General features: G+C 43.7%; 1 protein-coding gene across 1 annotated transcript in view; it reads left to right on the forward strand.

Annotated features, from left to right (window-relative positions):
• The window catches only part of LOC144755872 (all-trans-retinol 13,14-reductase-like), a 587,155-nt gene that overhangs the window by 227,014 nt on the left and 335,378 nt on the right, over positions 1 to 24,763 (forward strand). The window contains exon 6 of the mRNA XM_078645238.1: positions 16,554 to 16,673. Within this exon, the coding sequence (XP_078501364.1) occupies positions 16,554 to 16,673 (120 nt within the window). The remainder of the gene's footprint in view (positions 1 to 16,553; positions 16,674 to 24,763) is intronic.

The raw sequence follows: 24,763 nt of genomic DNA on the forward strand, positions 1-24,763 counted from the left end.
ATGCAGGCCTCCCTATCCCCTCCTCTTTTTGTTACTGGGATGGATTCGATTGCGTAGTATTTTAAGCATTGAGGTTTGCTGTTATGACATGCCTCAAAATGCCTCGCAACCGGATAACTCTGGTCTTTATTAGTTATAGCACGCAGATGCTGGAGGATTCTTTTATGAACCTGCAGCTTCGTGCTGCCTACATATTTCAAATGACAATCACACTCCAGGATGTACACACAGTACTCTGTCTTACATGTAAGGTGTTGCTTAATCTCCCTGGTTGCCCTTGGGATAACAGTGGTGTATTTCTTTGTGTTCACACCATGTTGGCATGCTTTACATGTGAGACATTTGTAGAACCCCCTACTGGTAGGCCGCCAGGGTTCTTTTCCAAGACATTCCTGGCTTTTTTTAGTTAGAATTGTGCCCAGACTCATACCTTTACGATAGGTTATCGATGGATTGGCGGACATCAAATCTCCAATAATGGGGTCATCCTGCACAAAGTGCCAATTTCGTCTGACTATACTCCTTAGTTCCTTTTCCTGTTTGGAGTATGTCAGTACAAACCAAACTGAGTTGGTGTCTACACTCTGAATAAGGCTTTTTTTTGAGTTGTACTTTAGGAGATCACTTCTAGCTTTTTGCCGTGATTTTCTTATGGCGGTTTCTACTGTCCTAGTGCTGTATCCTCTATCCACAAATCTAGGTAAACGTTCTTGTTGTTTCATGATCATATCTTCATCATTACTACAAATACGGCGGATGCGAAGCATCTCACCGTATGGTATTGATTTGATCAAATGTTGTGGATGGGCACTCGTTGCATGTATTAGAGTGTTTCCCGCCGTTGGTTTTCTAAAAAGGGTAGTACTAAGAACATTGTTAGATAAAAAAACCTGCACATCTAAGAATGTCACCGATTCCTTGCTAGTGCTAGAGGTAAAATTCAAGTTAAGATCATTCACATTTATTTCCTGTATAAAATTTAAAACACTGTCTTCAGATCCATGCCACACTATAAAAAGGTCATCAATGAAACGAAGCCAAGAGACTATATTGGATGTACAGTAGTGCATATATTTGCGCCTGAGGACCAGTTCCTCCCACCACCCCATAAAGAGGCACGCATAACTTGGGGAGAAACTGGCCCCCATGGCTACACCCTGGACCTGCTGAAAAAATTGGCCATTGAACATAAAATAATTATTCTCTAGACAGAAGGATAGCATTTCCAGGAGCATTTTTGTATGGTGAGTTAGTTCCATTGGCCTGCTGCATAAGTAATATTCGCATGCTCGCAGGCCATCCCTATGTTTGATGCAAGTATACAGGGAACTCACGTCCAATGTCTCTAGGAGAAAATCTGATTTCCACTCAATCTCTTTAATTTTGCGCAGGAAATCACTTGTGTCCTGGACATATGAATTCAAAGATTTCATATGTGTCTGTAAAAAGTAATCAATGTATTTGGATAGGTTCTCCAAAGGCCCACCGCCTGACGCAATTATTGGTCTTCCTGGCGGTTCAGTAAGATTTTTATGGACCTTTGGTATAAAGTATATGTAGGGGACTAGTGGGTGGTCCTTTTTAACTCATCCCCACCTCTTCCCTGCCACCAAATTTTTGCACAGATTTTCCTATATATATATATATATGTATCCAAATATATATATATATATATATATATATGGCAACACAGGAACTGCAGCAGCTCAAGCCAGCGAAGTCCAAGCCCAGGGTGAGGCGGGGGTACTCTGTAGCGCGTCTCTGGCTGACGCGTAGGTATGTGTAGACAAGCTTCTCCTTCCCGCAGAAAAAGAGTAAGAGTAGAGACCCGAGGGGATGCAGTTGGAGGCTTTTACTCTGTAGCGCGTCTCTGGCTGACGCGTAGGTATGTGTATCACTTCACCCCCCCAGCAACACCTCCAAGGACCTACTACTAGGGACTCTGGGACTTGTAGTTTCCCTGTATACACTGGGCGCTACACAGGTGTGCTGAGTTGGATACAGGGGGCGGTGCGAACTTGTGACATCAGGTTTAAGAGGGGCGGGACTTACCAACAGTGTGCAGCATCACTCGTGGAGGCTTTTTGGGCGCTGAGGAAGGCTATCATCTAAGCCAGAAATGCATCCGCCATGTACCACGATTAAAAGCCTCCAACTGCATCCCCTCGGGTCTCTACTCTTACTCTTTTTCTGCGGGAAGGAGAAGCTTGTCTACACATACCTACGCGTCAGCCAGAGACGCGCTACAGAGTACCCCCGCCTCACCCTGGGCTTGGACTTCGCTGGCTTGAGCTGCTGCAGTTCCTGTGTTGCCAAAGTTGTTTGGAGTGTCCAATGCCCGCTTTGGAGCCCGGGAAGAAATTTGGCAGTTGCGAGGTCATACAAGCCTCGCGCTGGGAAGCGTGCACTGTCATGTTTTCCCTGCCGCATGCATCCCTGGACTCTGAAGCTGAGGCGGTGTAGGGGAGCTGAGGAGGCGCTTTCTTGTGGACTAATCAGCCGAAACAAACAATTTCATCACATTTTGATTTTTGTTTTTTGTGGGCTCACCCTGCGTCCCGCACGCACGCACAATGAAGATGCCATCACTTCATCCCCCCAGCAACACCTCCAAGGACCTACTACTAGGGACTCTGGGACTTGTAGTTTCCCTGTATACACTGGGCGCTACACAGGTGTGCTGAGTTGGATACAGGGGGCGGTGCGAACTTGTGACATCAGGTTTAAGAGGGGCGGGACTTACCAACAGTGTGCAGCATCACTCGTGGAGGCTTTTTGGGCGCTGAGGAAGGCTATCATCTAAGCCAGAAATGCATCCGCCATGTACCACGATTAAAAGCCTCCAACTGCATCCCCTCGGGTCTCTACTCTTACTCTTTTTCTGCGGGAAGGAGAAGCTTGTCTACACATACCTACGCGTCAGCCAGAGACGCGCTACAGAGTACCCCCGCCTCACCCTGGGCTTGAACTTCGCTGGCTTGAGCTGCTGCAGTTCCTGTGTTGCCAAAGTTGTTTGGAGTGTCCAATGCCCGCTTTGGAGCCCGGGAAGAAATTTGGCAGTTGCGAGGTCATACAAGCCTCGCGCTGGGAAGCGTGCACTGTCATGTTTTCCCTGCCGCATGCATCCCTGGACTCTGAAGCTGAGGCGGTGTAGGGGAGCTGAGGAGGCGCTTTCTTGTGGAGTAATCAGCCGAAACAAACAATTTCATCACATTTTGATTTTTGTTTTTTGTGGGCTCACCCTGCGTCCCGCACGCACGCACAATGAAGATGCCATCACTTCATCCCCCCAGCAACACCTCCAAGGACCTACTACTAGGGACTCTGGGACTTGTAGTTTCCCTGTATACACTGGGCGCTACACAGGTGTGCTGAGTTGGATACAGGGGGCGGTGCGAACTTGTGACATCAGGTTTAAGAGGGGCGGGACTTACCAACAGTGTGCAGCATCACTCGTGGAGGCTTTTTGGGCGCTGAGGAAGGCTATCATCTAAGCCAGAAATGCATCCGCCATGTACCACGATTAAAAGCCTCCAACTGCATCCCCTCGGGTCTCTACTTTTACTCTTTTTCTGCGGGAAGGAGAAGCTTGTCTACACATACCTACGCGTCAGCCAGAGACGCACTACAGAGTACCCCCGCCTCACCCTGGGCTTGGACTTCGCTGGCTTGAGCTGCTGCAGTTCCTGTGTTGCCAAAGTTGTTTGGAGTGTCCAATGCCCGCTTTGGAGCCCGGGAAGAAATTTGGCAGTTGCGAGGTCATACAAGCCTCGCGCTGGGAAGCGTGCACTGTCATGTTTTCCCTGCCGCATGCATCCCTGGACTCTGAAGCTGAGGCGGTGTAGGGGAGCTGAGGAGGCGCTTTCTTGTGGACTAATCAGCCGAAACAAACAATTTCATCACATTTTGATTTTTGTTTTTTGTGGGCTCACCCTGCGTCCCGCACGCACGCACAATGAAGATGCCATCACTTCATCCCCCCAGCAACACCTCCAAGGACCTACTACTAGGGACTCTGGGACTTGTAGTTTCCCTGTATACACTGGGCGCTACACAGGTGTGCTGAGTTGGATACAGGGGGCGGTGCGAACTTGTGACATCAGGTTTAAGAGGGGCGGGACTTACCAACAGTGTGCAGCATCACTCGTGGAGGCTTTTTGGGCGCTGAGGAAGGCTATCATCTAAGCCAGAAATGCATCCGCCATGTACCACGATTAAAAGCCTCCAACTGCATCCCCTCGGGTCTCTACTCTTACTCTTTTTCTGCGGGAAGGAGAAGCTTGTCTACATATATATATATATATATATATATATATATAGAAACCAAGTCTTCAAACACTGCAAAACACTCCTGCAATAGAAGACACGGACCCCAGGCTGCAGTAAGGTAGATTTTATTCTCCTCTCAGGTGACGCGTTTCGAGCAACACGTGCTCTTGATCACACACAATATATATATATATATATATATCCATCACAGTTCCAGGAACCCAACTTGGAATGGCCACTCAGAAGCTTGGTAAAAAGACGTTTCTTTAGCAGAAGGGGAGCGACGCTATCCAGGCATGCGCGTGCCCCACGCTATTGCAGCAGCAAAGCAGGGTGAATGAAGTCAGGCGAAGTACACTTCTACCCACATGGGATATATTGTGTGCACAAGATACGAAGGGCGCATCCACTTGGACATTATCATGAACACTACAACACCCAGGAGGCCGTGCGCGGCCACGCCCATTGAAGGGCAGGTGTTTTAAGAATCGACTATGAGCAACTTCGTTTCATTACACTCAGCCACTGAAGAAGAGAGCCCGTGTCTCTCGAAACGCGTTTGGCGAACTTTATTTTGAAGTGTTTTCCTGATTTTGCTTACTGGCATGCTGCAATAAAGAAACGTCTTTTTACCAAGCTTCTGAGTGGCCATTCCTGACCATGTCATGAGTGATGTAATATGTGACGTCATCAGCAGTGCATTGCAGGCGCGCAAGTTATAGTGAGTCCAACTAACTATAACGTGGGAATTTCAATGGTTTTATGTCAGTAAAATTTCCAGCTAACTATAACTGGTGTGAAACCTATGGTTTTTTCAATGAATTTGCTAGGTTTTTTAAATGCTAATTCCTAACTATAACGTGTGTGAAACCTATGGTTTTTTCAGTGAATTTGTAAGGTTTTTTAAATGCTAATTGCTAACTATGACGTGTGTGAAACCTATGGTTTTTTTTGTGAATTTGCAAGGTTTTTTAAATGCTAACCCCTAAATAAAATATGTGTGAAAATCTTTGTTTTTTATTATGAATTTAAATACAACATCAAAACACTGAAACTAGTTTTTTTTCTCCTTTCTTTACTGCCCTTCCCTTAGTTTTTCACTCCCCTCAACTCACTCCCCTACCCTTAGTCCCCTTATTTCAGTCACTCTTTGACTCCTCTTTTGACACTCAACCATACTCCCCTTTTCTCACTCTTTCCCTCAGTCCCTTCCTTCACTTCACTCAATCATTTAAATCACTCATTTATGTACTACGCTTTCATTAAAAAAAATGAACGACACAGTGTATTAGGAATATAACTCTTTTTAGAGAATTGAATGAGTTCTGAAAAGAACTGTTTTTTTTCTTTTGTTGTTTTATTTTTTTTTCCTTTTTTTAAAGTTTGATATATTTTTTTGTTTTTTTGAAGAAAATTCAGGAACTTCAACAAGGAAACTGTTCAACAAGAACAAAATAAATGAAAAATAGAAAAAAAATTATCTCCTTTCAGAGCATTTATGATCCTGAATCCTGCGTTCAATTAGATTCAGGCTCTGTTCTCCAAAAACAATAAGATCAAAACATTTGTTGCACCGCATATGCACATGCGCCAAATATGGCCTAAGGTCCATTTCTGCTGTTGCTGGCGATGGAGGTGGAGCTGTATATGTGCTGGCCACAGCTGGTGGAATCTGCTGGGCCAGAGCTCTTGTGGCTGCTTGGGCATATTGCACAGGGTGCACATTTTTTACATGTCTGATCATGGTATGAATAGAAAAGGAGTATTTTTTGAGAGGGTTTCCCCTTGAAAGAACAGTACCACAAAGGGTACACGTTACTTTAGGGGCATTTACCGTTTTTAGTCCCTCAGGAAAAGTAAAAAACTTCCAAATAAAAGAAGATTTCCCCTTCTTGGCTCGCTGGCGATATTCTATGTGGGAGTCAGAAGAAGAAGATGTTGTTTCCTGTCTTTCAGCCATCCTGTTGTTTTTTCTGCTTCCAGGTCCAAAAAGGGTCCTTCTTCCAGGAGAATAAAGCAAATAGTGAGAGAAATGGGTGGGGTTTTTGAAGATTCTAAATCTGAAACTACTGTGAACCAATGAAAAGTGTTGTTTTTGAGTCACATGACTTGACGTGCTTGCTCAGGTGCGCGCATGTGGTGCGCGCACCCGGTCGCGCACGTCACTTCAAAATGGCGTTTTACCCGATTTACATAAAAGTTTCAAAACGTGAAAAGGAGGCAAGGTAGACACTCCCTGACCCCCTAGAGCTTCTCAGGGGGTCCCTAAAGAACCCCGACGGGCCAAAAAAAAGGTATTTTTGTGCCCTACGGAGTTCTTTAGGGACCCCCTGAGAAGCTCTAGCGGGTCAGGGAGTGTCTACCTTGCCCCCTTTCCAAGATATCCACTATACTTTTTCACACTCTTGTAAATTGAGGTGCGCGACCAGGTGCGTGCGCCTCGCAACTTTTTAGAAAAAAATAATTTTGGGGGGCCTTGGGGGTCCTTAAGGGACCCCCTGAGAAAACCTAGGGGGTCAGGGAGTGTCTACCTTGCCTCCTTCTCACGTTTTGAAACTTTTATGTAAATCGAGTTAAATACCATTTTGAGACGGGGTGCGCGATCCGGTGAGTGCACCCTGCAACTTTTTAGAAAAAAAATAAAGGTTTTTGGGGCCTTGGGGGTCCTTAATGGACCCCATGAGAAAACCTAGGGGGTCAGGGAGTGTCTACCTTGCCTCCTTCTCACGTGTTGAAACTTTTATGTGAATCGAGTTAAACGCCATTTTGAGACGGGGTGCACGATCGGGTGCGCGCACCCCTCAACTTTTTAGGAAAATAATTAAGTTTTTTTTTGGGCCTTGGGGGTCCTTAATGGACCGCCTGAGAAAACCTAGGGGGTCAGGGAGTGTCTACCTTGCCCTCTTTCCAAGATCTCCACTATAGTTTATCACACTCTTGTAAATTGAAGTGCGCACAAGGTGCGCGCACCTCACGATTTTGTAAAAAAAAAAATATGTTTTTTTCGGCCTTGGGGGTCCCTAATGGACCCCCTGAGAAAACCTAGAGGGTCAGGGAGTCTCTACCTTGTCCCCTTTCCATGTTCTGCCCCTTTGTTCTCTACAATATGTTGACTCGCACTGACAAAATGGCGGTCAACACTTCCTGATTTCCTCCGAATCGAATGTTGACAGTCAAACAGCAAATCAGAATTCCGCTCGCGCACCCGTACGCGCTTATAGATATATAATTGATTTCAATTTTAATTTTCTCAGCAACTACTGGAGGGATTTACACCATTTAAAGAAAAGCGTAATCTGCGAGCCGGACTCTACCTTTTTGCCAAATTTCTTATAATTCCATTCAGCCGTTCGGGCTGTAGCCGTGTCTAATCGTCCTATGGAAAATAACATGGGGACCCCCTTTTATCTCAGCCCCCACTTGACGAATCCCCCCCCAAACTTTCAGGGAAGGAGCGGAGCGGAGCGGGCCATCTTCTTTGAGAAATTCGCAAAGAATCGTCCACCGGCGCCAAAGTTATTCCCAATAGAATGTTGCGGATTTCCTATGGAAACTAGGTCCTAACTATAACTACCTACTGGCGAGGTAATATATATATATATATATATATAGCACCAACAGCTTTCCAAACAGATTCCCCCACGACACGAGGAGAAGGAAGAAGCAGCATAGCCAGATATCAACCGGCAGTGTGAGAAAGAGACCGACGCGTTTCAGCCGGGGCCCTCAACAGGTTCATATATACACACAAGCATATATAGTCACTGAAAAATACAAACATTGCAGGGACATTTAAGGTAGGTACAGATTGTACACCCACAAAAACATAGAAATTCATCAGTTCTAGATACCTGAGCTAACTATAACGCATGCCCCCACAATGCACAGCTTATGACCTCACATATTACATCACTCATGACATGGTCAGTGACATCATTGATGACATTCCCTTTGTTTTTTTCAGTGAATTTCAACTTTTTTAATGTTATTTCCTAATTATGTCACTGTAACCTTTGGGTTTTTAAATCAATTTCTACGTTTTTTAATGTTAATTTCTAACTATAACTTCCCTGTAACCTTGTTTTTTTGTGTACATTTGTAAGTTTTTAAAATTTGTATTTTTGTAATTCTAACCAGTAACCTTAGAGACGGGGTGTGTGAGTGGCTATATGTATTGGGAGTGGTTGTGAGAAGCTATATTAGTGTGTGAGTCAGTGTGTGACTGGCTGTATGGATCTATGAGTGGATGTGTAGTGCTTCAGTGTGTGTGCATGTGTGTGTGTGTGTGTGTGTGTGTGTGTGTGTGTGTGTGTGTCTGTGAGTGTGTGTGTGTGTGTCTGGGTGTGTTTATGACTGGGTGTGTGACTGCCTGAGTGGGTCTATGAGTGGGTGTGAAAAGTCTGAGTAGATGTGTGAGTGGGTGGGGAGTGGATGTGGATGTGTGGGTGTGTGAGTGGGTCTCTGGGTGTGTAAGTGTCTGAGTACGTCTGTGGGTGTGTGTGTCTGTGAGTGGGTGTGTAAATATCTGAGCGGGTATGTGGGTGTCTCAGTGGGGTTGTGCATGGGTGTGTGACTCAGTGGCTCTGTAAGTGGCCGTGTTGGTGTCTGAGTCGGTCTTTGAGAATATCTCAGTGGGTCTGTGAGTGGGTGTGAGTGTCTGAGTAGGTCTGTGAGCGGGTACATGAGTGTCTAAGTAGCTCTGTGAGAGGCTTTGTGAGTGTCTGAGAAGGTCTGTAACTAGGCGTGACAGTGACTGAGTGAGTCTGTGAGTGGGTGTGTGACTGAGTGGGTGTGATAGTGTTTGGGTGGGTCTGTGAGTAGCCCCATAAGTGTCTGAGTGGGTCTGGGGGTGGGTCTGTGATTGGGTGCATGAGTGTCTGAGTGGGTCTTTGAGTGGGTGTGTGAGTATGTGAGTGGGAATCCCCACACATGGAAAAAAACATATTTTGGGGGCATTTACTTGCCTATCAAGGTTCCCTCACAGAACCCTATACCGCACCCATGGGGTCATGGCACCTCTATCCTTTTAAAAAATATATATTTATTATCATTTATGTCAGCAAGCAACCATATACATCTTCACAAACAGGTTATGAACAAAATAAAGCCTTAGTTCAGTAGTTCATTAATTCATATCCAATTTGTCAGAGGAGACCAGAGTTTCTGACCAAATAGCTTTCTTCTTACTCCTTTTGAATTGTAAGCTGCGATCTCCAAATAAAATGTTGAGAGTAATCTAGATTGCCAATTATTAAAAACTTGTGGATCTGCATCTAGCCATTGAGTTGTTATGCATAGCAGAAAAATTGACATACAAATAAATAAAAACCCTTCCCCTGCTTCCGTCCTGTCTCTGGCTTGGTTTGCCTGCAGACCCATAATAACCATTTCTGCTGATAGTTGCACCTGGATCCCCAGACTGACATTCAGGAAGTATTCGACATCAGTAATGAATTGACTCAATTTTGGCCAATAAAAAAACATATGAGCAGCATCTGCAGCAATAACACCGCACCGATTACATTTGTCCCCTTTTATAGATTTCCATTTTGCCAGTTTCGCAGGCGTATAATATCAATCAAATATGGACATAAAATGTTGACTTTTTAAAGGGCCATAACTTTTATCGAAAATTCAATTGCTCTAGCCAAATCTATTCTGTCGATTTCAAATTTCCTTTGCCATTTATCCTCCCAGGCACACAAATCATCGTCTAGCTTATTTAACAAAAGTTGATTGATTGGGCTAATTTTAAGTCTTGCTCTTATCGCTTCTAAAATACCAACTTTATCAGTCGTTATTTGATTTTGTGGTTTTTTATCCAGAAAACTTCGTAATTGAAGATATTAAAAAAATTCTGTCCTAATCAAATTATATTTATGCTGCAAAAAGAGAAAAGAGACTATTTGATCCCCTGAAACAAATCTCCTAATGTGCGTATCCCTGATAAATACCATTTAGCCATCACCTGATCCCTAAAAACCTCCGGTAATAAAGAACAGTTATTTAAAGGTGTATAATAATTCAGATTTGAATTCCAACCAATTCTGCCTTTTACTTTTCTCCACATTTCAAAAGCAGTCAGTATGATTTTAAATTTAGTCTTTTTATAAAAGCTGGGCTCAATTATTCACACTAGACATTGCCTGGCCTCCTTACCCGATACCATCTCATAAATTGAGGGGCTAACCGGTTCTTCTATTGTTACATCATGAAAGATCAGAACACCCATATGTTTCAACAGTGCAGCCCACTAATACAAACGAAAATTAGGGATCCCACAACCTCCTCTATCGCTAGGTAATATATATAAGTTTCACAGAGGTTTGCCTTTTACTTTTCTCCACATTTCAAAAGCAGTCAGTATGATTTTAAATGTAGTCTTTTTATAATAGCTGGGCTCAATTATTCACACTAGACATTGCCTGGCCTCCTTACCCAATACCATCTCATAAATTGAGGGTCTAACCAGTTCTTCTATTGTTACATCATGAAAGATCAGAACACCCATATGTTTCAACAGTGCAGCCCACTAATACAAACGAAAATTAGGGATCCCCCAACCTCCTCTATTTCTAGGTAATATACACTATTTCATAGCTCTCCTGGATCTGCCATAACTCCAGAGAAACCTAGAGCACGATCTGTCAATTCTAACAAAAAAAGATGTAGGAAAGAGGAGAGGGATCGTACGAAATAAGTACAAAAATTTTGGAAAAATTAACATTTTTAAATCATTGCTCCGCCCATATAAAAATAAATGGAGATTGTTCAGCCTGTCAAGCGTTTTATTTACCGAGCCTAACATAGGCTCTATATTCAACCGCACTATGTCATCTATTTTTGCTGAGATTTTAATGCCCAGATATAAGGCTTCTAACACAAAACTCATATCCTTTGGGCGTCCTGCATCTGAATGAATTAGCTGTGTTTTAGAAATATTTAATTTATAGCCCGAATAACCCCAAAATGTTTCCGCTGCTTCAACTATCTTTGGTGAAGAGGCCTTCATATCTGACGTTACAATTGCAATGTCGTCTGCGTATGCAAACACCTTATACGCTATCTGATGTATCTGAACCGGAATGATTCCTGCATCACTTTTTAGTCTGTTTAGAAAGGGTTCAATATATAAAGCAAATAACAAGGGGGAACAAGGACATCCTTGCCTCGTCCCCCGTGTTATTACTATATCATCCGAAAGATTCCCAGCAATACGAATTGCGGCCTTCGGATTAGTATACAATGCCTGTATTGCTTTGATAAATTCCACTGGGAATCCCTTCCAAGTTAGAATAGACCATAAAAACTTCCAGGAAACCCTGTCAAATGCTTTTTCTGCATCTAACAGGGCAACCCCGACAGGAGAATTTGTAGCTTGTGACCAATCCAGGAGAGAGATCATGTTTTTTAACATGGTCTGTTGTGTCTCGGTTAGAAATAAATCTATGTTGTCTCTTTGAAACTAAACTAGGCATGAGATCATTCAGTCTATTAGCCAATATATTTGAATAGACCTTGCTGTCCGCGTCAAGAAGCGAAATTGGTCTGTATGACCCCATATCGGTATCCTTCTTTCCTTTTTTCTTAAAGATTACGATAGTTGCTTCAGACCAAGAATCTGGGGGATTACCCAAAAAGGCTTGTTGACAAACTTCTATTAACTCTTTTTTTAGTATCTTTCTAAAAGAACGATAACATTCGAGTGAGATGCTATCCGGTCCCATTGTTTTACCTGGAGCTAGATCTAATAAGGCTGTTTCTATTTCTTCCCAGGTTATGGGTGCAGATAACAATACTTTTTGCCTTTCTATAAGTTGCATGGTCTCTAAATCTTTCAAATATTCCACGGCCATGTTCCCCCCATGGCACCTCTATCCTAACACCTTCTATTACAATTTATGTGAATTTTCACAACCTGCGACTGTTCCCTGATATCTAAAATGTCTGCCGCAACTGGTTTCTCAGGTTGCTTACAGCCAACCACAGCACTGCTAGTGGCGCGAGGATTCGCGGTGTACTGCGAAGGATCCGTGGAGGGTCCGTGTCCCTAGATACACAAATTTGGTTTTCCCTTAATATCTCAAAAACTACTGAATGAATTTACACTAAATCACAAAAAGCACTTTCTGGACCAAGCTCTAGTTTTCTGTCAAATTTGGTGCAATTCCATTCAGCATTTCAGGTTGTAGTGGGGTCTAAAATCCCTATGGGGAATTGCATGGGAGGAACGCGTATTGGGACCGCCCCAATACTTGGCCCCACTCGATGAATCATCCCGAAACTTTCAAGACAGCAGCTGAAGTCAGTGGCAAACTAGTTTTGAAAATGTTATGAAGATTTGTCAAATGACACCTAAGTTAATAGAAAATTGAAAAATGCTTTTCCTATAGAAACTAGAGCCTAACTATGACTACCGACTGGCGAATGCACACACACAGATGTATACACACAAACACACATATACATATATATGTGTGTAAAATTAGAACCTCGTTTCCCACCACGTCGTCCAGTCTCAAAGCTCCAATTCACAAGAACTCAGGCAGACAGGACCATGCGGCACATGCAGAAAGTGGTTGCTTCAGGTACGCTTATTTCTTTTTCTTTTTTAAGCCAAAGTGCATCGTGCTCACAAATACAGGCCTACATGTTTCAGCTGAAACCTTCTGTGAGTGTGTGTATGTTTATAATTATGAACACACAGGTGTACATTTATTTATTACCGCCACTCTGTAGTTATAGTTAAGATTGCCAGAGATAGGACTTTATCTGAATTTTTGTTCCTAATAACTTTGCTCCCGTTTGACGAATCAACAAAACTTGGCAGACCTTTTCTTTTTTCTACATTGGCAGATGATGCAAAGTTTCACAGAGGTTTGTTAAGGGGGAGCAAAGATAGTAGGGGGTTGAGGGCACCCCTGCATTTTCCATAGACTTTGTACTCATGCATAGCAGCCAAACACCAACTCAGATTTCCGTGAAATTTGGCAGAAGTACACATTATGGTGTATAGATGATCCTTTCTGCATTACAGGCAAGTGGACAAAAGTGTGTTTTAAGCTACAAAGCATTTTAACGTGGTACTTTAGGGAAATTTCACAGTATTTTGCAGAAGCACTGCGGTACATAACAATATCAAGGCATTATGTGATTAGCTAATGACTACTTTTACAAAACTGTATGGTATTCCACTGCATGGCACTACACTCTAGGCTATTTCACTGTATGGCACTACACTGTACGCTACTACACTCTACGCTACACTCTACGCTATTCTACTGTATGCCACTCCACTGTAAGTTATTTCACAGTATGCCACTCAAGTTTACAATACTCCACCCCACCCCACTCCACTCTACGCTCTTGTATTGTATGCCTCTCCATTCTGTGCTACTAGACACTATGCTATTCCACTGTATGCCACTTCACTGTACACCACTCTACTCTACTATACTGTATGCCACGCCACTCTACAGCACTCCACTCTATGCCCCACCACTATAAGCCACTCCACTCTACACTATTACACTGAATGGCACTACACTTTACTCCACTGCAGTGCACCCCACTCTTCTCAATCCTATTCAGGTCTACGCATGTGCACTCTATGCTACTCCACAGCTCGATACTCCAGTCTACACCACTCTTCTTTGTGGCACGTCACTCTACGGTGCTCCACTGTACGCATCTGAACTGTACGCTGTTCCGTTGTATACCACTCCACTCTACGCCACTCCATTGTACACAACTACACTGAATGCTATTCCACTCTATACCAATCCATTGTACGATACTCCACTTAATGCTCCTCCAGTCTATGGCACTTCAGTCTACGCTCCTCCACTCTAAACTATTAGACTGTATGCAACTACACTCTACTCAACTACTCTCTACACCAATACACTCAATGCTATTTCACTCTTTGCCACTTCGCTGTGTGACACTCCATTCTACCCCACTCCATTGTACTCTTCTCCACTGTACCCAACTCTAATGTACGCCACTCCACTCTACACTATTCCACTTTATGCCACTCCACTGTACCCTATAACACTGTACGCTACTCCACTATATGCCACTCCACTGTACAACACTCCATGCTACACCAATGGAATCTACGCTACTGGAGTGTGGTGTGATGTTATTGTGGCATGGGAGGGTGAAAGTGATTCTGGTCACCTAAGTCTGAATGGTCTGCAGGCTTCTGGTGAGTTTTTTGTAAGCCTGGGTGGAGTGCAAAAAAAACACTGCCGCGCGGAGCTCCGCGAGCAGCGAAGTGCGTTTGTTAAATGCCGTTCGCTGTGATTTTCAGTGGCAGGTGCTTGTCCGCACTGGGCAATCATAGCGAATGGCACCATGCGTAGCACAAGCAGGCGCTACTATCTTTCTGTCGCTTGAGTAGATTTTAACTCGAGCGGCAGCTTTCTCAACGCGAACGGATGGTATCTCAACGCTAGCGGTCGCAAGCATAAGCGACCACTCGTAATGAGAAATCCGACAGCCCGTGTTGAGAAATCTCGTTGGGAGGTTGATTTTCCACGCTCGCGCTAGCCAACTTGATGATGACGATCAAGAACGAGGAAAACTCTCGCTGGGAGGTGGATTTTTCTCGCTCACCAACTTAATGTTGACAAACGCGAGCGAGGAACAAAACTCCGCTCTGCAACGTGACATTCACAACGGTTCTCCTGGTGCTGTTTGAAATCCATTTGAAAATCTTCTTCAGCATCTTCAGGGGATTGAAGCAGTGATGTCATTGACTTGGGCGGTCATGTTGAGTTTGCTGTCAATGATGATTCAGAGGTTCTTGGCATGGGTGCTGAGGGTGGATGCCGGTCTTGTCTCTGCTGGCAGCCAGGTAGAATCCCACGGTGATGTGGTCTTTCCAAAGATCACGACATACTCTAAGACCTTGGCTGGGAATGGTAGCAATGATGTCTGCATTTGGAGAGCATTAAATGGTCCGCAGAGGGTTTCTTCAGCAATGGGGGGCCAGGTGCATATTGCCAAGCATCCGGGAAGGTCACCAAAGAGGTGGAGGCAATTGGAATGGGTGTGACCATGGCACTGATGAGTTGTAATCCTATGGAAACGGTGTGGTGGGGGCAGTGGTCCGATGGTGCTTCTCAGTGGATGGACTTCATTGTGGCAGCGATTTCTACTGGGGTGAATACACTCCATCTTGTTAGCATTGGTTGCTTGGATAAGATTGGGTTGGGTTTGTCTGTTGGGTCCAGTTGCAGCCTGAAGTTGCTGTAAATGATGGTGATTTTGTTGCTGAAGAATTAGGAGAGATGGTTGCAGAGGTCCTGTGAGGAAGTGATCGAGTTGGAGACGACTGCTGGTAAGGTGAAATTGTTCACAATGGCAAAGGTTTCTTTGCTCCTGCTGGGCTGGCATTGATGTAGTCTGCCCGACCGGCGTGCCTGGTGGTCTGGATCATTTGGTGGTAGTGTCTTAGGGCAGATTTGAGCGTGCTCAAGTCTGCATTGTCCTGGCTCATTCTCCAATTGCTCTCCAGTTGTTTACAGTGATGTTTCATTAGTCTGAGTTCCTCCTGTATCGACAGACCTGGGGACTGGATCTTGTTCTATTGTTGTGTTGAAGGGGGCTGGGTAGTTGGCACAGAAGGCTATCCAATTGCTGAAGTAGGTTGCCGTAGAACACTGGGCAATCAACTGACATGCCGCTGCTTCAGATGAAAGTGCAAAGTGAAAGTGCCTATTTAATATTTTATTTTCAGGATTTGTTCAGTGCACAATTACCCCAATGGGTGTCCTTGTGCTAGGCAGTAAAGGAAGTGCAGCGGAGTGAGTTAGATCCTAGTGGGGAATAGCATGTGGGGATGGCAATTTCACAGGGTGTTGAAGACTGTAGTTCTTACACCATAGTTTCAGTATTCCTGTATCACAGTAGAGATTCTTCAGGACATGAATGAATAAGGAATACCAGGACTTATACAATGTTACAGTTGATAAAAACCAAGCTCTTTAAATCTATCTATAATAATCTGTGGTGTTTCTTTCAATTAAATGTTTTCTCATTTACATTAGATCTTATTTATTACATGTGTTAACTAGTTACTGTAATGTCTTAGTTCCATTTAGAATGTTTCTTTATGTCTAGTAACATTAGAATGTATATTGTTCACTCTTGAGTTGGTGTCTGTTGGAGCTGGATGCTTTCTAGCTGGCTCCTCCTCCATGTAGCTTTATAATAAATATACTCAAGACATCACCAGTTTCCTGCATCATTACTACACTATCTTTGTTTTCTACTAGGCGTAGCTGTGAAGAAGGGCAATGAAGAGATCAATGTGTTCGCTCCAGTGGTCATCTCAGCTGCTGGAATATTCAACACCTATGAGCAACTGCTGCCCCCAGAGATCAGCGCAAAACCTGGTGAGTGCTGCTCCCTAGGGGAACAACATTTAACTTAATGTTGAAAGGTAAGGTGTTTGGCTAATGTAAACATCCTGGTAGGGTATTGGAATAAATAACTGGTCCATTCACAAACAGCTTGTTGTCACAGCCATTTTTCAAAATGTTGACCATTTATATTGCAATTTTTGTTTTATTACGATTTTCTGCTGGGTGACACAGACCAGCAGTATCCAAGTGCTGCGTGCTTCAGCAAAATGTATATGTATTGTTGTTCCTCTTGCTGACAATTATTTTGTACGGTTGTAGGTGGTGACATTTATATTTAGGGTAAAGACTACCCCAGTAATCAATATGCTCAAAAACGATGAGCATCACTATGATTCCAGGTGGTCGAACTACTGACATATATTGCAACACTCTAGAGACTGCCCGACAAGCAGTTGGTGTTTTGACTGTTCAATTAGGATAAGACCGCCATGCTGGCGGTTGAAAAAGTGCTCTTTTACATTGTGGCTTGTGCTGCGGCCCAGGAAACAGGCAGCAGCACAAGACGCAGTGTAAAAGAGCACTGTGTGCACATCCATGCACCATGTGGCACCTAGCACACGGTGCATAGATTTGCATGGGGGCACTGCTTGTGGCCCCCCAAAGTCCGTTTCTGACAGCCTTTTCATGGCCGTCAGACCGCCATGAAAAGGCTGTTGGAAAAGGACATTGTAATCCCTACAGCGGTGCCTGCGCAGGCACCGCAGCCATGCAAGGGATACGATTCCGATAGCTGCTGGGACAGAATCTTAGATCCTGTCGGAGGTGGTGGCCTTTCCCTTGATAGCTGACGATCCAGTCCTATGCCTCAAATGTGGCGGTTGGACTAACGTTCTGTCGGTGATGGGACCACCACCAACAACCTGTCAGTGGTGGTCCCACCGCTAGCGTAATAAAAATCAATGTATCTGTTTCTCACTCTTAAACACCTTAAATGCTTAAAGTATATAACAATGCTAAAGAGAAGATTCTAAATTATGCTTCAGTTCCAGCCTCTTGCTGGTCATAACCCTCTCTGGGCAGTATGTACGTTTTAGATGGTTAGGAATTTATTTTTGGCTTTTATGTATTAATATTTGATGTTGCATCTTTGCTCCAGAAAGAACTAAGTATTATTATCATCTGGCTACATTATGTAATGCACAATTTGCACGTCATGGCAATTTCCGATTACACCTAGCTAGCACCTAATTCCCATTTGTCATTGTATTCAATTATCAAATTACGATTATTTCCATTAGTCACACTTACAAGCACAAATAACTTGCTGTATGAGTGAAAAACACTTTCCCAATTCAGACAAGTTGATTTTGCACGGATAAATGATGTCCTCACATGAAGGAATCTGCCGGAATGCAGTTTTGGACAAAATATCTAATCAAAAATATTGTGTTACATAGTAGTAGTAGTGGTAGTAAGTATTTATTGAGCGCATATATCACCGTTAGGTCTCATAGCGCTTCGCCAAACACAGGAGAAACTAAGAGGGACAGGACTAAGAATTAAAATAGCCATGTTTTTAGAACTTTGCGGAATTGTTTATGATCAGCTTCTAGGCGTAGCTGTAGCGACAGTGAATTCCATAGTTCTGGTGCTGTTTTGGAGAAGGACCGGTTACCGTTTTTAACAGTGTGGACCTTGGGGATCATTAAGAGGTGTTTACTGGATGAGCGTAGGTTTGCATTCGCTGGTGTTTAGTTAGTTTCTTTGCTAGAAAGGCGGGTCCTTTGTTGTTCAAGGTTTTGTGTACCAAGCAGCATAGTTTAAAAGTGACCCTCTTTCTTATAGGTAGCCAGTGGAGTGTCTCTAGCTGGGCGCTGATGGTGAGTGGTGGTGGGGGGGAGATTCAAGACCTGTATCGCCACAATGTTCTGCAGCATTTGAAGCTTAGATAGGAGTCTTTCAATTATGGATGCAAACAATGCGTTGCCGTTGTCCAGGTGGTTGATGATTAGTCCCTGCACAAGGGGCACCCGAGAGCAGAGGGGAATCCATTTAAAGATTTTCCTGAGGGAGCGCATTAAACTATAGCTAGTGTGGGCCACAGAGTTAATATGGTCAGCCGTGGAAAGTTTGTTGTCCATATAACTTCCAGATTCCAGACTGCTGTTTTGGGCGGTGGGCATGGCCCTAGGGAGGAAGGCCACAAGTCAGTGGTCCATATGTTTCGCGCATCTCCAAAGAGCATGATTTCAGACTTGCTTGCATTGAGCTGTAGATGATTTGTTGTGTATCAGTGGGGTCAGGATCAAGAGTGATCAACAGTTGTGTGTCATCGGTGTAGGAAACTGTATCAAAACCACCGTAGGCTCTGATTATTTTGGCAAGGGGGGACACGTAAAGATTGAGGAGCTTGGGGCTCAGTATAGAACTCGGGGGTACTCCTTTGTCAATGGGTTGGCTCTTAGAGCAGAAACCTCCTAATTGCACCTTGGAGGACCGTTCCGTCAGATAGCTCTTGAGCCATCGCAGGGCCGGGCCCTCGACACCAAACTCCCACAGGCGCTTCACAAGGATGTCATGGGAGATCGTGTCAAAGGCGGCCGACAAGTCAAGTAGGATAAGGAGAGCGGATTTTCTGGCATCAAGAGAAAGCCTGATGTTATCTATGATTTCGACAAGAGCCATCTCAGTGCTATGATGCGAACAAAAACCTGATTGAGATGAGTCTAACAGATTGTTACACTCTAAGAAAGTAGACAGTTGGTGGTTCACAGCAGCTTCCATTACCTTGCCAAACAGAGGTAGGAGAGAAATTGGTCTGTAATTGGTGAGTAGTTTAGGGTCTGCTGTAGGTTTTTCAAAATAGGTCTGACGATAGCTCCCTTCCAAAGTGAAGGTACAGTGGATTGTGCAAATGAGAGATGCACGATATAAGTTAGGTTGGAGATAAGTGCTGGGCTGATTTTGTATAGGATCTGGACGGATGCGGGGTCCGTTGGGGAGCCGGATTTCATTTTCCTAAATTCTTTGAGCGAGTTGGTGTTCCGTGGGAGGGTTTCATCCAATCTGTGAGGGGTATTTGTCACTTGAGGGAAGAGTTTATGGATGTCGTTTATCTTTCTTTCAAAGAAAACTGAGAGAGAGCCCACCCATTCCTGTGATGCAGAGAATGTTTGTATGCCAGATGGGGGATTAGTGAACTCCTTCACAATCTTCTATAGCTCCTTATGGGAATTAGAAGCCAGGCTGATTCTGCCTAGTAGTGATGTAATGCTTTGTACTGATGTCTGTCCGTTGCATTTTTACTGAGTCTCCATTAGCGTTCTGCCTTCCTGAGAGTGAGTTTAATGCTTTTTAGGTCCGGAGTGAACCAGGGAGACAATTATTGTCAAGAATATCATGAGAAATTAATATTGTGGATGTTAATATCGTTGTCAAAAATATTGTTTTACGTGTTATCTAAAATATCTATTTATTTAATAGTAATTTAGTATATATCGCTGGTTATAATATCATTTTTAGAAGCGAATAGTGTGCTATATTTTGTTTTTTTGGTTACATATGGTTTTTAATATTATTTTTGTAAAATGTTTTTAATATAAATTACTTCAAAAAATGTTTACTTTGTAATGTACATTTTTTTTGTAGTTGGATTTTGGGTTTATAGGGGATAAGGGTGGGGAGATTTAAAACAAATATGTATTAATGTTTTCTTTTCTTTAAGATGTAAGATTTTTTTTAATAGTTTGTTTTTCCATTTTATTTTAGTAATGGGATATTGGGTTTATAGGGTATAAGAGTGAGGAGATTTTTAAATATATTTTTTATAATATTCTTCTTTATTATAAAAACATTGTTTTATTATAACTTTTTACATGTCTTAATAATTTCCTTCCAAATTTATAAATTCAAAAATGGTTTAGAAATGTATTGCTTAAAATATAAGAATGTATTTAATTTTTATTGTATCTGAAAATATTTAAATTTGTTGCATATTACAAATATTAATATTTGTATGTTTAAATACGACACATATTTTTTCAAATTTAAAAATGTTATGTAATTTTCTTTTAAATTATATTCATAAAAATTGAAAAATAAATATGTCAAATGTTTACAATGTTTAAAAAATGCGTTTTATTTCTAGAAAATATTTTTTACTGATTATAGACCAATTGAAAAATATTTTCATTAGTTGTAGAAGATATTTTTCAAACTTTAGGAAATAATTTGGAAATTTCAAACAAAATTATATATTTATTAATAAGATATATATTTTTTTAATAGGGTGTTATATTATGAAATGTAGTAAACAATAAACAAAATATAGTTTGATTTTGTGTAGTATCAAATATTTTTAAGGTTTTGGTAAAAATTATTATTGTACTTAGGGACTCTTTATTTGGAATTATAAAATGTTTTTTTTTTTATTTTGTTATATGTTTCTTAATTTTATTTACATTGCAGGGGGAATATTAAATGTCAGTGAGTAGGAATAGTGAATATCACTGTTTCAGTGTCCAACACCTTCCCTGACTTGGTATTGGAGTGGGAATTATAAATGCTCATGTGGCGGACGGTCCCGTTTTCCACAGGGATGGCGGACGGGCAAAGTCCGTTCGCCATCCTAATTGGCACCCTAGTGTGTAGTGGAGTGGCAATAGTAAATGTCACCCCTTTAGTGTCCAACAGCTTTCCTGACTTTGTTTTGGAGTAGGAATTATAAATATCACCCCTTTAGCGTCCAAAAGCTTCCCTGACTTTGTTTGCATTGGAATGGGAATAGTAAATGTCACCCCTTTAGTGTCCAACAGCTTCCCTGACTTTGGTTGTATTGGAGCGGGAACAGTAAATGTCACTCCTTTAGTGTCCAACATCTTCCCTCACTTAGGGGGTCATTAGGATGACGGGCGGACTTAGTCCGTCTGCCATCCTATCAGATTTTGGGACCGCCCGCCATCAGGGCGGGGGTCCCGGGGTGGGTATTAGGTCTTTCCATCCGCCGAGGTCCCCCCCGCCATGGTAATATGGCGGGGGAAATGGGTGGCGTGCGGACCAGGATGTCGGGCGGATCACCACCGCCCGCATGGCGGTGGCGATCCGCCCGACATCTTAATGGGCCCCTTAGTTTGAAGTGGAGTGAGAATATCAAATGTCACCCCTTTAGTTTCCAACACCTTCTCTAAGTTTGTTTGTATTAGTGTGGGACTAGTAAATGTCACCCCTTTTGTTTCTAACAGCTTCCCTGGGTTTGTGTGCATTGAAGTGGGAATAGTAAATGTCACCCCTACAGTGTCCAGCACTTTCCCTGAATTAGAGCCTGATTATGAGTTTGGCAGTCATGGTACCACTGCCGAAACGGCATCTGAATCACCTCCGTCCCGATGGCGATCTGCCCGCCCTGATACGATGCATGTAGTTTTATAGACAAAAGACCGCGTGGTACCACTGCCAGGAAATCTCGGCCACCATTGGATAGGCCATTGCATCTATCAGAGGGTGGACCACCAGTCTAATCGCTGGCCAATCACGATATGCCGTCCCACTGACATGACTAAGCATGGGCGGATGTAGCGAATCTGGCGTACGCGAACTTGCGTATTTACGGATTCGCAATCCGCAAAATCCGCGAACTCTCGCAAATTTGCGGATTTTTTTGGTTTTTTGTGTTCGCAAGGGTTTCTGCCAGTTCGCGAGGTTTTTTTACCAGTTCGCAATTGCGAACTTACTTTTCGGCTCGCAACGGCCACGACTATGTTGTTTCCACGTCTGGTTCATCATCACAGGTTCACAGCACCCTCTGTTTCACCACTGCCACCCTCTGGTACACCCATGCCACCCTCTGGTACATCCTCACTGCCACCCTCTGGTTGGTTTATCACTGTAGATTATGGGGGTGAAAAAAAGCAAGCACACCTGCTCTGCTTCAACTGCCATGAATTAATTTGGGGTTGATTAATGTGTCACTGATTTTTAAACTTCCAGTCTGGCTGGCACCTGCTTCCTTCCTTATCTGTAATTTGCTTTCTGTTGCAGTGCAATTTTTTTTCACAGGACCTTTATGGCCTACTTGTAGCTATTCTATGAGCCTGCTGTGAGGGTCAGAGCAGGGTCATAGAATAGTTGCAAATAGGCAACTGAACTCTGGAGGGGCCCCTCAGGAAGCACTAGAGTGAATGGTTACTAATGTTAAGATTGAACTTTTGCACCTGCTGATTGCTTTCAGTTTAGCAAAAATCGTTTTTCTGCAATTTCGCGCGATTTGCGGGGCGCGAATCCGTGCGAGATCGATTTCGGAAGCCGCGAATTTGTGCGAATACACGATTTGTTTTTTGCTGTGTGTTTGTTCGCGTGATTTTTTGCATGTTCGCAAGCCGCTTGTAGCGCAATGTTTGCGAAGTTACCCTAGCGGTCGTACATGGGCGCGGCCATCTTGTTTGCGTGACGTAATTCCGTTTCCGGCCGCTATGTGTAATCTCGCAAAGTGTGCGGCTCGCTAGTACAATTTCGCGTGTGATCGCGAGGAAACTCTCGCACGAACTTACCCACGCGGTCGTGAACGGGCGCGGCCATCTTGTTTCTCATTCATTGCTATGGTTCTGGGCATGCTCTCTGTATCCTTTCTTAATCTCTGCCATCCTTTGCTTGTTTGAAGTTTTTTTTAAATCTATTTTACTTATTATCTATCCCTCTATTTTTCTAGCTCTATATTTTTGTGTTTTCTGCTACTTTTTGTTAATTTTAAACTACTTTTTTTAACGCTTTTCTTTTCTTCTTCCCTGTTCTATTTCTTCTTTCTTATTTTGCTTCCTTTCTGCCCAGACCATGGCAAAGGGAGCCGGGAAGAAGCCCGCAAAGGTGAAGGGTCCCGCACCCCGTGCCCGGCTCCCGTGCGGGCGTTTGAGGGGGGAGACAGTGATAGCTCTGGAGATTTTTAGTGCGGAAGAGGTGGCCGCACTAATATTTCACGTCCAGCGCCGCCTCCCCAAGACCATCATGGGAGGCGGCAAGATCGCTACCGGCTACGGCATCCGGGAGCGCCGGAAGCGGTGGGAGAAGGTGTGCCGGGCCATGTTTAAACACTCTGGGGTCCGGTGCACCTATAACCAGGCCACCCACCGCTGGACGGATGTCATGGACCGGGAACGCGACTTGCTGGACGCGCTCGGCGTAGAGGTCCCCGGGCTTGGTGAGTAGTAGTAGCTATTTCTAGCTATTTCATCACTACTCTGTTTTATCCCGCTCTGTTATTTGCAAATTTTAGTTTTTTACCAAGAGCAATAATGCTGCAGATTACATTGTAGGTAAATTATATTTCAAAATCTTCTATGCATTTCAGGTGCACTGCTCTCCTTCTCAGTAGCCTTGCTACTATGCTTATTTGTTTTGTATTTTGTGTTCATTTCATTGGCCTGAGAAATTATGTATGAGTGTAGTGTAAAGAACTGCGTAATGCTAGACACTAAGGGTCATATTTTCAATTACCGGCGCATCCCTGCAAAGTAGCAGGGATGCACCAGTAATTGTGCGCCATGCCACCACCACCCATGGGCCCAAAACGTCACAGAAGCCTTACGCATCTGTGCCGTAATGGCGGCGCATTGCTGGAGTTGCGTGCCAACGATGGCGCAGCTCCAGCAATGCTCTGGGGTGCCCTATCTCCCCAATGCTGCATCAAGCCGTACGTCGGCTTCAAGCAGGCGCAGGGTTTGAGTCACGCATCATTGTCCTAAAAGTGACTGATTGACATCTTGTAGATTTCCCTCAGCCACTTTTAGGATTCGTTCCTACGCCCTCCCTTGCGCCGGAACGCCCCCTGATAGCGCAGGGCTTTACAACGTGATGCATCTCCCATATGCGTCACTTTGTTAATATACGCCGCACCATGGCGCCTCTTTTGTTCTGCCGCTGCGTCACAAAAGTCACGCAACAATGGAGCAAAAGAGCCGCAAGGGGCTTCTAAATCAGCCCCTACAGACTCAAGTCCAGTCCTTCCTTTAGACACATGGCTATAAGAAGAAATAGTGGTGGTGGTCGGTGGATTGATAGTCTGAGTATTCACTGATCTGCAAGCACGATGGACTTTGTCTGTCACTTCGCGTGCTGCGGACTGCTGCCTG

This window comes from Lissotriton helveticus, chromosome 5_1 (assembly GCF_964261635.1).
Source record: "Lissotriton helveticus chromosome 5_1, aLisHel1.1, whole genome shotgun sequence".
NCBI classification, from domain to species: domain Eukaryota; kingdom Metazoa; phylum Chordata; class Amphibia; order Caudata; family Salamandridae; genus Lissotriton; species Lissotriton helveticus.